General features: G+C 35.5%; 1 protein-coding gene across 5 annotated transcripts in view; it reads left to right on the top strand.

Moving 5' to 3' along the window:
• Positions 1-18,836, top strand: part of RXFP1 (relaxin family peptide receptor 1) — a 48,277-nt gene extending 29,441 nt beyond the window's left edge. For 2 of the 5 annotated variants that reach the window (XM_063423642.1, XM_063423641.1), the window contains 16 exons: positions 588-692; positions 1,492-1,597; positions 2,870-2,941; positions 4,488-4,559; positions 5,633-5,704; positions 6,518-6,589; positions 7,352-7,426; positions 7,702-7,773; positions 8,768-8,839; positions 9,575-9,646; positions 10,048-10,119; positions 12,134-12,205; positions 12,439-12,668; positions 13,748-14,158; positions 14,667-14,885; positions 16,937-18,836. In XM_063423642.1, the coding sequence (XP_063279712.1) occupies positions 588-692; positions 1,492-1,597; positions 2,870-2,941; positions 4,488-4,559; positions 5,633-5,704; positions 6,518-6,589; positions 7,352-7,426; positions 7,702-7,773; positions 8,768-8,839; positions 9,575-9,646; positions 10,048-10,119; positions 12,134-12,205; positions 12,439-12,668; positions 13,748-14,158; positions 14,667-14,885; positions 16,937-17,238 (2,096 nt within the window). In that variant the 3' untranslated portion in view covers positions 17,239-18,836. Of the gene's footprint in view, positions 1-587; positions 693-1,491; positions 1,598-2,869; positions 2,942-4,487; positions 4,560-5,632; positions 5,705-6,517; positions 6,590-7,351; positions 7,427-7,701; positions 7,774-8,767; positions 8,840-9,574; positions 9,647-10,047; positions 10,120-12,133; positions 12,206-12,438; positions 12,669-13,747; positions 14,159-14,666; positions 14,886-16,075 lie in introns of all 5 variants that reach the window. The other 3 variants (XR_010083605.1, XM_063423643.1, XM_063423644.1) reach the window with 3 other exon arrangements.
• Positions 18,837-18,864: the final 28 nt, after the last annotated feature.

Raw genomic sequence — 18,864 nt, 5'->3', positions numbered from 1 at the left:
GTAATAATAAATGTGGAATCATGCTGTGTTTAAGATGCATATCAAGCTTAACATGAACACTCTGACTTGAATGCGTTACACCAAGTTCCTTCTTCTCCTGAAAAGCAGGGCTCCTTTGGCCTTCATCTAGATTTTCAGGAAAGAAATTATAGGCCTTGATAGTGCAAGGCATCCCTCTGTATGAACTGGTCAGAGTCACAGCAATCATTTCAACTTTCCTGGACAAAGTGGCAGCGCTTAAGGAAGTGTGAAAATATGGTTCCCTCTCACTTTTAGGCTCCTACATCAATAAGTTTCTAAAGTCACAACTATACTTTTTCAGTGTGACTGTCACAGCAAAGGTTGTTATTGATGGTATAATAAGCTGTTACTTCCATACAGTTCATATTGTTTGTAGATATATATGATTAGGCAGCTGTATAAAGATAAGGTTATCTAATGGTGTATGAAATGCTCTGGAATAAAAACCTGTATTAATTAGACAAGAATTGGTGCAACTGAATTAAGTGAAGACATTTTTACCTTCCATTTCTATTTTAATATCTTCTATTCTGTTTATGTTTTGTGTTTTTTTGGTTTTTTATTAGAGGACAACAATGGATGGTCTCTGCAATTTGATAAACATTATACAAAGGACAAATACAATAAACTGAAATCTCTGTATGCATTTCAGACAAAGACACCTGAGTGCTGTAAGTAATTGCAGATATTATTTGAGTGATTATTAATGATGATTTCTAGAAAGAAATACAGAGCAAATATATGCTTAGCAGGAAAATTAGTGCTGTTTCATTTATAACAAAACAGAATTAATATCTCAAGTGAACAAATGCTAATTTGAAGCTAATTTCAATTCCATTAAGGATGATTCATTTTCTGCAAGAGAAGTGTCAAACATATTTTAACTAACATATGCCAATTAGGAGGGCAATATAAATGTTTATCTAAATATGTAGGTACTGCTGGAGAGACCACGGAACTGGCATATATTTCAGAGTGAAATGAAGGCAACATTGCTCCCAGTTCATTTCTTTGTACATCAAATGAAATTTGCAAGTCCGCTCCATTTATGGGGGTCTTTGTACAGACTTTTTGATTCTGCTGTCTACTATGATGAGCAAAGATTCCCTGACCCATTTTCAACCCATTTTCACCCATAGAATTGTGCTCCTTCTGAAAATGAGTGCTGAATTATCTAAAGAACTTTTGTAAAAAATCCCATGCCAGATTCCTGTATATCATGCTTAAGGTTCAAGAGCTTTTACAAACTTTTTCACAGTTATTGTGATTTTTGTGTGCCTTTATATTTATTGTTAGAATCCTCTCAGATCTAAATCAATTCTGTAAAAACATTTGCCTTAATTGTGTTTAAAGAGCCTGCTATGTCTGTCTTTGTTCTCCTACTTCTTTTATACCATATTTCTTTTCTCCACATCCCATCACAACATATATACCACCTTTTGCTCCAACCACGTCCTTGTTCTCCTGCAGTGGCTGGTGATGTGCCAGCACAGTGCACCTGCCAAGGGCTGGAGGTCTTCTGTGATGCTGCCCAATTACATGCTGTACCATCAGTCTCTTCAAACATAACCATAATGTAAGTAGAGAAGTTACCTGGTATACTGCTCTCTTCAGGTTTGACAGACAATCCTACAACTTTTTCATAACTACAGCCTTATAAATATGATCAGCTGACCCTTGGGAAGCACTGTGTCTCTCTGTTGACAAGTACATTAATATTTTAAGTACAGATTTTCCTTACATGAAAGGGGAGAAAAGAAACTAAGAAATCAAAAAAAACCTGTGAACTGATCATTTCACATTTTAATAGTGACTTGAGCTACAAAAAGTTTCAGGATATCTAAGGAAATTACAAAAAGAAATGATTCCTTTTAAGACACAACGCTTAGAACCTGTTTCTTATACTTTGACGCTGCCAGTATTCCTAGTCTCTGTTTCTGTCTATAAAGTCAATAACCTTGAATTCAGTGGAACTCCCTGCTGGAACAAATCTATTTAGTTCTCATTTGAGGTCTCTGAATATGCTGTTATTTAAAAGGATTTAATGTGGGCTGAGTCATCATGCAGATGTGTATGTGTAAGCCAAACTTTTTTTAAGAGACCAGAATATGGTTGATGTGCGCTTGATTTGCACATTGCTGTTTGAGAGCCAGTTTTAGGTGTGGTGCGCAGGGAGCAGCATCCCATCTCCTTAGATGAGGATCTCCCCCATAGATTGGGTCATGGGTCTTTCTTTTTGGTACCAATGTTCACACGTGGCTGGAGTTCTCCTTGTTGGATCCATGTTCAAATGCTACAACACTTCATGACAAAAAGTGATGTGGAATGTCAAACATCTATTTAAACTGGCTTCTGACTCAGGGTTGAAAAAGAGTTCAAAAATACTAACCCAGTTCTGGCTGGAGAAAAAGCAGTTTTAGCTGGCTTTCAGGTTCTCTTCTCTTAAATTCTCTTCTAATCAAGCCACATCCTGAAGGAATTTTGTTCTTGACAGGACACTTGAGTGTCCCCAATAGAGATAGGACATAGGGACACATTAACTGGGAAATATCGTCTATATGCAATTAAGGTTTGGAAAAAAATCTGTTGTTTATATTCAAATCTTTTTCATTCTTAGATTTAACTATTATTTTGTCAGTTTTTCCTGGGGACATGGATTTTTTTTTATTAGAAGGGATATTTCTTACTCTTTAAATAGATACAAGCATACAGAAACACAGAAGTAGCGTGTTCGGATGGTTTCATGTTGCTTTTGTTATTTAGCAGTGTGAGAGCTGCCCTTATGAAATAATACAAGCACTGTAGGAACCTGGGACAGTAGTTTTACTGTATGCATTCATTCCTACAGGTCTCTTCAGAGGAATCTGCTAAGGAAACTTTCTGCTGATGTTTTCAAGAAATACCAAGATCTTAAAAATCTGTAAGGGAGTGCTACAACATAAAATGCCTATCTAGTGCCTTAAATATTCATCCTTTCATTCCCCCCCAGAGCTTAACATCTAAGTAATAAAAGTCGGGTTTGTCCCACCCTTTGGTACCTCATGTGTACCCTGTTTGGCTCAAGTACCTTGATTTGACATCTGTCTTTTTGCAAAACCATTATTTCTGCATAATTAATGGTTTATGTTTATTGATTTATTTATAGCAGAAAAGTACTAAATTTTAATTTTGTCTGAAGGATGTTACATTTATAATAAACAGTAATATGTCAAAATGAATTAAAGAATGTTAATTGATTTATTCTGGGGAAAAATTGGAAACTCAAACTTCCCATTATCATGGGAAGCTCATTCCCATGGCACATGGTTTTACTCCTAATTACATCTGGTACTGATTTGATAATGCCCAACAAGTCACATTATTATGGCAATACAATATTTTGTTACGTTTTCCAATGTGTAACATACATGCTGTTCAAAAATCATAGCCTCTAACAAGTTTTCTTTATATAAAAGTAGTGAAATAAAAATTAAATGTGAAGTCTAGAGCAGTGCTTCTATGTAACCTATTCCAAGTTCTTTCATGGGAGCTGTGCTACACTGCAGCACCATCTTGTGTCCTGAAAGTTAAGTTCCATTATATCCCTTAAATTCCTGAAGGGTACATTTTCACTAAAAGATATAAATCTATATCTATCTGTAGAAAACATTTGTTTCTAATATCAACTTCACACCCTTCTGATGTATAACTTTGCATTTTCCAAAAGGTCTTAAGCAGTGTTTGACAGAAATTCATTTTGTAAAGCCGATGTCCGATTTCTTACTGCTTTCTAGCAGAAATGCATCTAGCTGCTTCATTAGCAGTAATTTGATTTAAAGGACCTATGTTTAAATATTATTCAGAGAATAATGTTATAATGCCTTAAAATTATTTGAAAAATGCTTGACATTTGCAGTTGATACTTTTCAACTCATTACTTCATCAAAGTAGATAAAGAAATCCAGAATTTAAAAAAAATAGCATCTTTAGTTTACAGAAGATTAATAAGATTTGCTGTATATTTTTAAATACATCTTACAAATGCAATATTTTGAGAATTCTCTGGTACCAAAAAAAAATCAGAAATTATTTTAATTTTACATTTACTGTGCAAAATTTTGGTTTTAGCAGAGATCTGGATAAACACAGAGATCAGGTCACACAGATGAGCACTGCAAGGTTAGGACCTAAACAAGGAGGTTGCAAACAACCACTCCACTGTTCATCTTTGGGAAAGCAAGCCTTCATTGGATTTTTTTTTGTAATTTTGCTCTTTGTGTGAATTTCTTTAAAAACAACCTTGCAATCTTTGCAGCTATAGCTGTGAAATGGTTATTGTCAAATTCAAGGTGTAACAAATACAACAGCTTCCTTTAAAGTATCAAATGTGCATTCAGTTTAGCTGATCAATTTTTAATTGGTTTCTTATGTTTGCTATAACTTTGCTTGTTTTGGGAATAAATTGTTTTGGGTTTATATCTTCTTAGGTATCTTCAGAATAATAAAATCAGAGCCATATCTGAACGTGCTTTCAAAGGTTTATACAACTTGACAAAACTGTAAGTATTGCTTTTAGAATACTGAAGTAAAAAGCAGCAGGCAGAGCTCTGACAGTCTCTCTCTGTACTTGGTTTCATATTAGGAACTTGCAAAGTGGTCCAAAACTTAATTTCAATTATTGAATTGAGAAAGGACAGAAAGATTCAGAGGTCTCTGTGCAAGTTTATCTGGCAGGACAGTACTTTGAAAAGACAAGCTGGCTCCATACTTCAATCCTATTCCCCAAAACCTCAGAATGGAAAAAGGAGGCAGTATGGTAGTTACCCTGAAGAAAGCCAAAGAGAATGAGGAAGGAGTAAAATGAAAGTGAGAGCTTGTGATGGATGAAAATTCTTTAGCGCAGTGTTTTGATTTACAAATGCAATTCCAAGTAACCAGTATAGGTGATGAAAGTAACACTTTTTTCTTTATTTCGCAGCAACTTTTTGAAGGATGTTTCTAACTTTTAAGGGAAATGCTCAGTGTAACATACAACATATAAATTGCACTGTTTGCTTCAGAACTTTTATAGCAATGTTTTCAGATGGAAAGTTTTACAAAGCTGTATCTCTTATTCTTTCCATCACACAAGTGTGGCTGACTATCTGTTATTACAGCTGTTGTTATTATCTTCCCAGATCATTCATAGTACCCCTCCCCATTCATTTTCAGCATTTCTTTTTCCATTATTCTGGTATCTACTTTATGACTAATAGCCTTAACAATGACCAAATGGGATCCTGAAAACTTTCATGGAACAAATCACTCCACAGAAGGAAACTGGAAAGGGTCTAAAATATAGCACAGTGAAAATATTTATCTGGCTGTGCTTTCTTATAGATAAGACAAGGTGCTGTACATAATTGCTCTTAAAATTCTCACTAGAGAGAGTCCTGCCTTGCTCTCAAACAATGACATGAAATTACCATAGTCAAAAAAAAAAAAAAAAAAAAAAAAAAAAAAAAAAAAAAAAATGAACAAAATAGGAGTATTATGGTAAATTATCAAGGAAAAATAATCTTAAAACTCATTTTCATGTGTCTTCTTCTAAATCATCATTTCATTAATTCATCTTTGGTTGGTCTTGTTTTAGATACCTGAGCAACAACAAGATAACAAATTTGGAGCCTTTTGTTTTTGCAGACCTCCACAGACTTGAATGGCTGTATGTTGTTTTCTTATTTGTATATTTATTTACTTAATAAATAATTTTTATATATATATATATATATATATAAGCTTTGATTTCAATTTGATTGCTTTCATTTTGTTATGTAGAATTACACTAGCTAATAACTAAGGAACTCCTGTTACACTGTGCAAGGTAAAAATTCAGTTGATGAGAGCAGAAAACACTTCTTGAGCCTTAATAGCTTCAATGAGTGATGACTCATAATGACAGTAAACAATGTTTATTAGTAATTACTTGTTACAAATGAATATATTAAATAACCCAGGTACTATAAAACAGTAGACATACATTTTTTGGGCAGGTCTTTTCCTGTGAATAGTGGTTAAAATGTCCAGACAAAATTACTGTCATAACCTGAAATATTGGTTTATTACTGCTTATCAGAGAGATTTTGACTAAGTTATTCAAAATAAGCAAATATTATGTCTTATATTTTTCTACATGTTTAGGACTGCTGGATTGCCATGTAATACTATTAGGTTGTGCTATTTTGTTTTCACAGAGAATCCATTCAAAGTGTCTTGATCAAAGGATTTAAAAGCCTCAAAGGAGAACACTTTTTCTAAGTTGAAAGAAATTATTTTCTCTAAGTTACTTTTTTAAATTAAATTTTTCAGAAAGGAAATTTGTTCAATTAATATCTTAACCTGTCAAGACATTAATTTTTTAAGTAGTTTGACTGAACTTTTGAAAAAATTCACTACAAATCTTGTTACCTTTTATTATCTATTCAATTTAAGACTGAAGTCAATACCAACCTGATACATATTTTGCTGTAATTTATAGGATAATTGAAAACAACAGGATAAATCGAATCTATCCATTAACATTCTATGGACTCAAATCCCTTATTCTTCTGTAAGTATAAAACAAGATAAAAAAGATGTTATTTAAAAGAACAGAATAGGAAGAGCACAGGCACAGAAAAACTTTTTTACGACTGTGCTTGCTCACCCCAGAGTGCTGGCAGTACACCTGCAGCTTTCTCTTACCCCAGACAAAGCGTGTTGGAGTAGGAGGATTTTGGCACCAGTGGACACACAGTGTCTGGAAAAGTAAAGGGGAAGGGTGGGAAGGGAAAATGATAAAGGGTGTCACTGAGAGGTCAGGGTTGAGGCAGCTGCAGCATTGGGTTTCAGGTGTCCTCCAAAGCCATGGTATGACAGGAGCTGTCCCACAGTCCCTGCCCCTGGTGGCAGCCCAACCACTCCCCAAGGCCCTGTCTGTGATCTGCCACTGCCCTCTCCAGCCCAAAAGATAGGGTGGGGGGCCCTCTTCCCCTGCATCCCAGAGGGAAACCTCCCTCCACATCCCACTTCCTCCATTGTCTGAGGAAGTTACATGTTCTGCCTGAATAGCAGATTTGTATTTGGTTGCTGTATTTCATTTAAATAGCAGTGAAGTGAACATCTTTCCTTTACCTGGTAATTAGCAGGCTAAGAATAAAACACTGCTACAAGAATGCCCCAAGGAAAATATGTGGAAGAAAATAATACTTATTCAAACTTATTCAAGATTGGAATGATTTTTTTATCAGAAGTACATAAGAGACATGATTTTTTTTCTATAATGTAACTATGCAAATATAACCAGCTGTACTATTCCTCTTTTTTTTTTTAGAGAGATGATGAATAATTCTCTTGTTCGTTTGCCTGATAAACCTCTGTGCCAATATATGCCAAGATTAAACTGGCTGTAAGTCTACCTTATTTCACTGCAAAAATATTTTGTTGTCTTTGCACGGCCTTTCCACACCATTTTTTCTTATGGGGTGCTGGATCTTGCAGAGTGCCTGCTGGGTCACTGCAGGGCTGATGGCCTGAAGTCATCAGTTAAGTGTCAGAAGTATTACATGTCTGCTTCCCACTCTCCTCTGTGTAGTCAAGTTCTGGTAGTATTTTTTTTCAATTACCTTAGAATAAGTGCCTGAGTTTATTTTCAATGATTGATGGGGTTCTTTTCTATCTCAGAGACCTTGAAGGCAACCATATCCACCATGTGAAAAATGCCACTTTTCTCTCCTGCAGCACTCTAACTGTACTGTAAGTAATTGGATGTGCTAGCTAGCCAGAGTGAGATGTGCTTATGCTGAACAGTCAAGTGTTTCATTACAGCTAATATAAAAGTTTCCTGAGTATTATGGTTATTTATCTCTTGAGGATATTAAATTTAAATGTTTGGTTTGAAGAGAGCACCACAGAGAATATCCACTGTTTGTATTTTACAGCAAAGTTCAGTATTGTAACATGTTACTTCACTTCACTGAAGAGACTTCGGCTGATACTAAGATTTAGAAATTTTCATTGTAACCTTTTTCCTAGAGTCAAAGATCTCATAAAACCAACAAACATACAAAATACACAGCTTGTTGCTTATTTTGATTGGCTGGTGGGTTGGCTGGCTCATCAATTTTAGAATTTTCTCCAAACTTTCTTCAGTGATGATGTAACCATCTTCAGAGAATCCCTTCTACTTTTTTGGTAGATCAGTAGGGTCCATGGTGAGTGTCACTTTCAATTTTTAGCTCTTCTGCCATACCCATGTTCTTGGCTTTCTTGTCACTTTTAAAATCCAGGTAGTTCATTTAAGAAATAAGCTTAGTGGAGATGAAATAAGGGTGAATGAAAAGGTGCATAATCATATGCCTCTCTCTCAGACATGATTAAGTCACAAGCCTTCCAGCCCACTTAATCCTCCTCCTGCCCACAGTCAATTTACATTGGCCTTCCACAGGTGTATATGTGTGTATATATATATATATATATATATATATATATATATATACACATATATATATATATGCAGAATTATAAATATATATATAATGCATGTATGGAATGTAGGGATGTATAGGCGAAAAAAGTTATTTATCAAATGATAAAATGATAAACCTCTAGATGCAACTAGCTTGTTAACTGAATTGGGCAAATATTTGAAGATGCAGAGAATAGAGAACTTTAAAAGTTTATTAAACCTTATCTCCAAAATCAAATAGACACCAAGAAGGAGTAACAAAAGTTTGTTTTATTCTTTCAGGGTGATGAGACGAAATAAAATCAGCTCCCTAAATGAAAACACCTTTTCTTCTCTCCATATGTTAGATGAATTGTGAGTAGATTTATTTTCTTATTTGTAAAAGTCACACAGTTTTGTGATTTATATTAGAAATATCATTCATCATGAATTCTATTTCATATAACATGTTCTGGAGATGGCATCCTTCCTTAGGGTATTTCTTAAGAATATATATTGAACAGCAAAGAAATAATCAATTAAATACATCATCTGTATCAATCATACTGGGGCTTTTTTCACATTATGTTCCCTGAATAGAATGATATTATTCTTATATCACTACAATCCAGGTGCATGTGTTCCTTCAGTGCCTTTTAGACCAGTTTGACAGTTTTGGTTGGACTGAGACCTCTATTCCTCTGTTATTAGGATTTCTGCACAGTGAGAATAAGGTGAAAGATAGAGATAAAAAAACAAAGTAAAGATGTGCTGTTTAGCCCATGTGCCATCATGAAACAATATGTTTAATTAATTTGTAAGCTTCTACAAGCCAAAATAATGGTATTTTACTTTCTTTTGATGGAAATAAAATACTAATAAATTATGTATCTAATAATATGTCTGAACAAATGAGACAAAACAAGATCTGATAGATCTAGCTTCCCACTTCATTTTAACATCATACTTTTACAGGCTAGATTTCTGATAAACTATATAATAAATTATATCCTATTTAGCAAATCAAATTGTGTATATTTAAACAGCACAACTATTCAGTAAAATTACTGTGTGTAGTAAGAACTTACTGTAACCTGTGTGTTTCTGCAGAGATTTGGCTAACAACGAGATTGAATCACTTCCTCCGTATATATTTAAGGAACTTAAGGAGCTTTCACAACTGTAAGGATTCTTGTTTATTATTATACATAACTGTATATTCCTCATTTCATATTATTATACTTTCAGTCATGGGTGTCAGGAAGGAGAAGAGCACATTTGTTTGGATGCATCATTTAAGATCTGCCTAAAAAATGCACATTCCATATAGCATTTTGTCCAGAATAATTTTGTAAAATGTGTACATTTTCATTTCCCAATAGACAACATGTTCAAATTCTACCTTTTTCTACATCTTGTTAGTACGTACAAGATGAGCTATGCTAGCTACATCATGAGAAATTAATAATTGCATGGGAATGTTTAATGTGATACCAGGAATAAACTGCAACAGTAGATTGATTTTTTTTTTTTAGAACAAGCTGTAAGGAATGTAGCCAAAGTCACTTTTGTTGTATTTACAGGAACCTTTCTTACAACCCCATCAAGAAAATACAAATAGACCAGTTTGATTTTCTAATTAAACTCAAATCCCTGTAAGTATCAAGTTTTTATATTTTAGCTGTATTTTCTTTGTGATTATGCACATCTCCCTCAGCAGAACAGGATTCAGAATATGTTTTGTAAGAAGTTGGCCCTGAAGAGTTTGGGGGGAGTTTTTGCATGTACACTGACTTGAGCAGCAGCTCCAACTTGAATTCTGCCAGCAGAGCTCCTCCTAAAACTCTGAGACAGTGCAGCAACAATCTTGCAAATCTGAACCTATGTTGCAGTAGATTTAGGTACATCTTCACTGGTCACTTCACATCTGAAGTAACCCCCTTGGTGCGTAGCACAGCATTGGTTCTTGTCAGACATCCCTTCAAAATCATAGAACAGTTTGTTTTGGAAGTGACCCTTAAAAGTCCTCTAGTTCAACTCCCCTGCAATGAGCAGGGACATCTTCAACTAGATCAGGTTGCTCAGAGTTCTGTCCAACCTGACCAGGAATGTTCCCAGGGATGGGGAATCTACCACCTCTCTAGACCACCGCCTATTCCAGTATTTCACCACTTAGTCATAAAAAGTTCTTCCTAATATCTAGTCTAAATCTACTATTTTTTGGTTTAAAACCATTACCCTTTGTCCTATTGCAACAGGCCCTACTAAAAATGGTTGTGGATATTAAAAACCAGATGTTTTCTTGGACAGAAGTGCAGGAGGAGTTTACGATTTGAACTGATATGATTATGTGTGAGCTGTAGCCAGCAGTATACATACCTTTGTTGATCAGACCAGCTCCCTCACAGTGACTGGAACCCCCTGGCCAAATTCAACTAAATTTAGTAAACGGCTTAAGAACTGAAAATACTGAATCTGTATAAGTGTCATGAAAATAAGCAGCTGATCCCAGAAAATAATAACCAATTACCTCTTTAACAGTCAAGCTACAGCACAATTTTACCCTTTTATCTATTATTTAACACCAAAGAACCCATACAACTTTGTGATCATGGTATTCCACATTTTTTAGTTTAAAAAACTGGTAAATCTTGAGGTAGATCAATAGGCAACTGTATTTTGGCAGTTTGTAAAACACCAGTTCCCTCTTAATCTGTTTGAAATAGTAAAGATAGCTGGAGAAAGCACTCCCTAGGATTCCTGGCAGCACTTAAATAAAAGTAGCACACTTCCAGGCTGGGGCTTTCTCATGTCTGCCAGCATAAGCACCCACCAATCCACATCAACTAACCAGTAAGCCAGTACTTTTCTCCATTTTTGTCTAAATGTGTTCAGAACTCATATGTGACTTACATTCAAATCTTTGAACAATAAATCCAAATAAGGCTCCCCACAAGAAGATCCAAAGACCCCTGACCAGTTGCACATCTAACCAGAGAATGGGATGGACTGGAAGAATACAGAACCTGAAGTTCTAAAAGAACATCTTACAGAGTTAAATTTTACTGATCTAGCACAGCAGGGGAAAAATATTGCTGCTTTCATATATATTTATATATGTATAAACTTTAAAATAAGGAATCCCAACTGTGTATCACAAAAATCCAGCATTTTTTTCTTACATGCTATGCTCTGTGTCCCAGCTTCCTGATGTTTCTGATGATATGAAAACCGAGTCCTTGGGTTGGTTTATTTGTCCAGTAAAGCACGCTCTGGGATAAAAGAGAGAAGGGATGTGTAAAAATATTACTACTAGAACAAGTTATTATTTTCGCAGAGATGATGAAAGAGCATCAGTAGATTAGTACTTTGAAAGGGTGACATATTAAAAAGACATTCATGAATTCTCATGACTGAGAGCAACACTAAGTTTTCTGCATGAATCTGGAATAATAGTGAGTTTATTAAAATTATTTGCAATACCTTTTTGTTCCACTTCAGATTTTACACAGACTTTTTGGTCAAGTTTCAAAAGGTTGACAGATTACATGCAATTAAAGTTCTTTTCTGGTTTCCTATAATCTTAAGATCACAACTAAATACTCATAAAAAATTCATTTTTTTACTACTGAGTTTCTATGGTCTTTTACTGAGAATATATTTTTACAGCAGCTTGGAGGGCATTGAAATTGAAAACATCCAGAGAAGGATGTTCAGACCCCTAAGAAACCTTTCCCACATGTAAGTAGATTATTTTAGAAAGTTTGCTTTCTGTGGCTTGAATTTTACAAATACAGAATACTGGATAATTGAAAACAAAGGTGTATGAAAAGCAGCATGTGAGCAGTTGTTGAATTTTGAGTATTTTTTATTTATTTTTCTTCTTTCAGAATGTTTTTCTGAGTAGTTACTAGAGAGTTTTGATATTCTGACAACCCATCTAGAATGACCTCTCGTCTGTTTCTCACAACCAGATATTTTAAGAAATTCCAGTACTGTGGATATGCTCCTCATGTGCGCAGCTGCAAACCCAACACTGATGGGATTTCCTCCCTCGAGAATCTTTTAGCTAGCATCATACAGAGAGTGTTTGTCTGGGTTGTATCTGCCATTACCTGCTTTGGGAACATTTTTGTTATCTGCATGAGGCCTTACATTAGATCGGAGAACAAGCTGCATGCCATCTCCATAATGTCTCTCTGCTGTGAGTACACCATATCTAGAGTATCTTTTAGTGTGCTTGTACGTGTATGGTATTTGTTATTATATTAAAATGACATATTTCCAGCATTGGATTAACTCTACTTTTGTGATGTTGCAAACGAAAACACAAAATGCTGTGTCTTATATATGGGGAGGTCTCATTAAATGGCAGCTGGGACATTCCAAAGGTTTCATGTTCTCAAATAAAAGGTTGTTTATGCAAATAGAGAAAATTGATCTATCCTAGCTCCGTAGTATTAGGAATTGGGGTGGGTCTTTTTTTATTTTAGTCCTGAAAGCATGACAAGTTTGTGGATGAGCTATTGCGCAGTACAATCACTGCAATCCTGAGTCTCTCAGTACAGGGGAGTCTGTAAGGATTGCACAAGATCAATTAGGTGCATTTTGAAAGGTAGTTGTCAACATGAATAAAATTATTGCAATATTTCTAAATACAGTGTGTCAGTGATTTTGAAACTTTGTTTTTGCCATAGAAACAATCTGAACACTATGCAAAATTTTTAGCAATATATCCAAGAAGCCTTCAGTTTTATGCTGACAGGTCCCCTTACTAGACTTAGAAGACTATGAACATGAGTTTTGAACTAGCATAATGTGGAAAACAACAAACTTTGACTTCACCAGAGATGGCCTACTCCAAGAAAATAATCTTAAGCCAAATATAGAAATAAAGAAATAAGACCTAATAAAAAAGAGTTGGAAGAATATTTCTATAAATACCGCTGTATATTTTTCTATTCACAAACCAATTTTATCAGAGCTTTAAAAAATGGAAATAATATGAAATCTGGACTCTGAGTCCAAATGAAAAAGGGGGGGAGGAGGGAAGAAAAAGTAATATAAAATTATACTGCCTTAATTATAATTCATAATAGCATTCCAGATACACTATTGCTTTTATATCTATGTAATAACTAACTTGTAAATACTTATATATATTTGTGTGTGTGTGTGTGTGTGTGTGTGTCTGTGTCTGTGTGTCTGTTTTCCAATATACATATACAGAGAGAACGGGAAAATCAGATGTGTAAATAATGATGTTAAGCACTGTGCCCACAGGTGCTGACTGTCTGATGGGAATATATTTATTTGTGATTGGAGCTTTTGATCTTAAATATCGTGGAGAATACAACAAGCACGCTCAGTTGTGGATGGACAGTATTCACTGTCAGTTGGTTGGATCGCTGGCTATTCTGTCTACAGAGGTGTCAGTCTTACTGTTGACTTATCTGACTTTGGAAAAATACATCTGCATAGTTTATCCTTTTAGGTGTTTGAAGCCCAGAAAATGCAGGACAATTTCCATTTTGGTCCTTATCTGGATAATTGGGTTTGCTGTTGCTTTTATCCCACTGAGCAATAAGGAATTTTTCAGGAACTACTATGGCACCAATGGCGTCTGTTTTCCTCTTCACTCAGAACAATCAGAAAGTTCAGGAAGTCGGATTTATTCTGTTGTGATTTTCTTAGGTAAGTTGCGTTTCTTTTCTATGTATTACTAGAGCTGCAAAGGAATCAAGTTTTCAAACAAATAAGATAGCTCTGATGTTCATACTTCCTTGGATTTAGGTGCTCCAGGAAGCATTTAAAGACTATTTCCATTATAAATATTTCACTGTATTAGATGTGTACCTACTTATTTAAAATGTAAGAAAGGCAGAGAAAGTAGAAAGAAATTATTGACCATTATGTTCTTGAATTAACAGACTATGGTAGAGAGGTAGAGCAATGGTAAGGCCAGAGATGAACTATTTAATCAGGAGGTAGCAATTTGCCAGTTATCAGTGATTAAAATGAATATCTGACTAGAGCCAAAATTCAGTCTTCAGATGTGGACGGACTCAGATTTTCTGGCCTATTAGTTCCATGGGACTAGCAGTTTAGATGAAATATTCTTCTTTATTACCCAGACTGCAAATAGGTGATGTAGAACTGCCACTATGATTTTCAGGTCTAATTAATTTTAACTTTTAAACAGGTGTAAACTTGGCAGCTTTTATCATCATTGTGTTTTCCTATGGGAGCATGTTCTACAGTGTTCACCAGACAGCTATTATGGCTACTGAAATTCGGAATCATATTAAAAAAGAGATGATCCTTGCTAAACGTTTTTTCTTCATTGTATTTACTGATGCACTATGTTGGATACCTATTTTTGTTTTGAAACTCCTTTCTTTACTTCGAGTAGAAATACCAGGTATGTCCTTTCTTTTATGAGGCTGTTTCAAAAGTGCCTGCATGAAATGTTTCTTCTACTTCAGAAGGAAAAAAAAAAAAAATGAACTATATTGCGGCAATTAACTTCATGTTCTATATCTATATAGATGTACACACAACATAATGAATGATATAGTTTTGTTATTTCACTGAACTGTATTATTATAATCATGAAAGATGAACCACCTTTGAGTTACATAAGAAACTCCAGAATTCCAATCATTCAAGTCTGCCTGCATATAATATCTATAAAGTGTATGAAATATATTTGAAAATCAAGGCTGAGTTACACTGGCTTTTCTCATCTTAGGACTTTTGGTGGTTCTGTTGCCTAAATGTATCAGGACAATATAGTATTTCTATCTTGATTTAATAATGTAACTTATTCTGAAATAACTTTATTTTACAAGCTGGTATTTATAGTTCAACTAATTAAGTTACATAAATCTCTCCTTATCTTCTTCATGCTGTAAATATATTCCCATGTAAAAAGAGTGTAAAAATAGTGTAACCTAAAAGAGTAAAATGGCACCTTAATTTTTTCCTTCTGTTAAGGAGAGATGCCAGGAAAAAAAAAAAAAAAGCCTCTTGTGTGGGGGCTTCTAAACCCTGTTAGAAAGGACATGTGAGCATGAACAGAACAATCAGCAACAACAGATTCAGACTCATTGTTCAGATGTATGCCACAATATTGCATTGGCAAGAAAATGTTTTAGCTCAGACCATTTTGCCTTATGTGCTGACCAGGAAGGTTGGGAGTTAAGTTTTTCAGTTTGGACTTGCATCTCAAATGTCTGGAAGTTATGCTGATTATGACATATCTTTTAAAATTCTTCTTCAAGAAGCCATCAAACCACTATGATATTTGAAAGAAATTATTGTGAAAAGTAGAAGCACCTGTATTATAAGTCAAGAAACCTTGAAGAAATTTTGCTGAATCACAGGGTGGTCTTGGGTTCAGCAAATTAATATTCTGTGGTAGATGAGCCAGATTAAGCACTAATTACTCATTTCATGAAACTAAAGACATGACAGCTAACTATCTGAATTGACACAAATTATAAACCTCTTTTGATAGATTTGCTTTTTGTCAGTGATACATTGTGACAGTTTTAGAACTACGGACCTGCTTGTTTCCAAAACTGTAGCCAATGTGATTGGTCTCACCAGGAATGCCTTGATATTGCAACAAAGTTGTAAAAAAGGAGAGAGGCATGGAGGGGTGTCCCAGGAGATCATCAACTAAGTTTTTTGTGCCTCTTGGAACAGTTCTATAACAGTTTTATAAGTCAAACAATGCAACGGAGGGCACGCACAGACATCTTTCAGCACTCTAATCCTGTCCCTTCTCCACCTGCCCCTCAGGTAACTTATCTCCCAAACAGTAAAGGATGAGAAGGGGATGTTGTAAAGATGCACAGACTGACATTGGCAGACAGTGAACACAGAAACTCTTACCAACAGGAAAAGAAGGAAATTAGGAGGATGTATACAATGCTCCTTTTCAGGGGGAGGAATGGAGTAGTCCTGGTGCAGAAGAGAAAAACAGGCTCTGAGGGGATACGGGGAACAGAGGATAGTTTTGCAGGAAGACAGAACATCATGGGCGTCATTAGGGATTGCATATCGTCAATCCTGGGAAGAGGATGGGGAACAGAGATCACAGGAAGAGATAAGGAGCAAAGGAGAAACAAAAGGTTTTGGGGCGGGAAATATGGGCTCAGCCAGAACAAGAAGTCTGCCATAGGAAGCTATGGCATAGAAAAGAGGGATAAATGGAGCTACTGGGAGAATAATAAATGTCAGCTTTTCCAGGGAGTACTGGAAACAGAGGGAGATAAGAGGCAGTGCAAGTGTAACAGAAAGAAGAAAAAGAAAAGCACCTGTTGTGCCAGGAGCTCAGCCTAAGGGCACATGACCTCTCCCTCTCACCAGGAAGCTGTGCTGCATTGGCATCAAGTGCTTATGCAAACTAAGGAGTGCAAACACTGGGATGCATATTACAGCTGCCTTTCTTTTTCCCTCCCTAAGGTACCATAACTTCTTGGGTGGTGATTTTTATACTGCCAATAAACAGTGCTTTGAATCCTCTTCTCTACACTTTGACTACACGACCTTTCAAAGAAATGATTCATCAGGTTTGGTACAATTACAGACAAAGAAGATCCAAAAGAGGTAAAGACAGCCAGAAACCATATGGTCCATCATTCATTTGGGTGGAGATGTGGCCAATGCATGAAATCACACCAAAGGTTACGAAGCCTGTGCTTTGTACAGACTCTTCTGATGCTTCAGTGACTACACAGTCAACAAGACTAAATTCATACACGTAATTACATTTTGAATCCTCACGGTGACATCGGCACTGTTAGCTTCACATCCGTGGGCTTGCTGCTTTACAGCCATGAGGAAAATGAGAGAGGTGTGACATCAGGGCTCACGTGAACTACTACGGGAAGAAGGAGACGTGTGTCTGTTTGCAGGTAGAACTGGCATTTTGCCATCTCACAGCAGCACCTGACATTTTGACAATTCATCCTAGATCAGAATGAGAAATCAGTTGTTTGGGGTTTTTTCTTCCAGAAGCCTAGAGTGTGGAAAAAAAATGAATTGTCATTTGAAGCATCTCATCCTAAGAGCAGATTATTTCAAAATCATTTATTTATGAGGAAATGCGTGTGTGTGTGTCTGTGTGTGTCTTATTTTTTCTTCTTTTCCTTTAAGTTCCCATATCAACAGTTGATTTTTTAATAGTGAATTGGTTTCCTCATTAAGAAATGTATTTTTTCCTCCTAAAACTTTTCTGAATGGCTGTACTTAGGCTGCGTCATCTCTTAAAAAGCTTTAAGGAGTAATAGCTGTAAGAAAAATATTTAAATTTCGTAATTAGGTCAGTTAACTATATTTGTCAAAACCAAACAAGTGAAAATTATATTCCTTTTATAAATTTACAGACTATTTCACTCACGTGAAGGCAACAGTGAAATTGTAATGATAGTTCTAATACAGTCTACAGGCTGGACAAGGCCTTGATTAGCCTGGTCTACTGAGAGGTGTCCCTGCCCATGGCAGGGAGAGGCTGGGACTAGATGATCTTTAAGATTCTAATTCAGGGAGAACCAGAACTGTGTATAAAAAAAATAAAAAGGAGAGGTTTGGTTTTAGTTTTTGGTGGTTTTTGGTGGTGTTTTGTTTTGTTTTGTTTTCCCGAGTGTCCTGCAGCCTTAACTGGTGACAGTATCCTCCTTACTCTGGAAAGATTGGACTGAGTATCCCAGCACCTTGCTGCTAATTTTTTCTTCACTTTTCTTAACAGGCTACCAAAAGTAGCTCACCACAGCTTGCAGACTTCAACAAATTCCAGTCTGATAGTGTTTCTTTATGTACAAAGGAGATGGTCAAATAGAAAATTATCAGTCTTAATAGCTGTTATGACATCTACATTTTAATCACTTTGTACATGACTGGACACATTATGAAGTAATTTAAAGACCACAGCCATTCAGCACTTTTTGAAGCATTATTTTACTTCCCAGAATTACAAGGGTAAGATAAAAAATATCCCCTCTGAAACAATCCCCTAGAGGCAGTTCCTTCACACATTCTTAGTGAAGAGAATCTTTTCTATTATGAATTATTACAACTTCCCTTCTTCTTTCAGTACCGTATTCAGTCTGATGGCCTAGAAGCCCAAAAAGGTAAAAAAAGCGCTTTTTTTGCATTGATTTGAAGCTACTTTAAGTTAAAAGATAATTCCAATGATTGCACTTAACTTCTTGACAGTATAAGAAGTAGAATTTTGAAAAAGTGTGACTCATACTTCAACTGTTTACAGAACTTTGGATTATCCTGAAACTGAAGATTGTTAAGTATCTTGTTTCCACCACTGTATGTTCTACTGAAATAAAATATTATCTGCTGAACAAAATTACTCCTTTTCCGAGCTGCTCGGCAATATT

Source organism: Prinia subflava, chromosome Z, assembly GCF_021018805.1.
Source record: "Prinia subflava isolate CZ2003 ecotype Zambia chromosome Z, Cam_Psub_1.2, whole genome shotgun sequence".
NCBI classification, from domain to species: domain Eukaryota; kingdom Metazoa; phylum Chordata; class Aves; order Passeriformes; family Cisticolidae; genus Prinia; species Prinia subflava.
The sequence above is the reverse complement of the archived record's forward strand: the minus strand, read 5'-3'. Positions and strand labels throughout refer to the sequence as shown.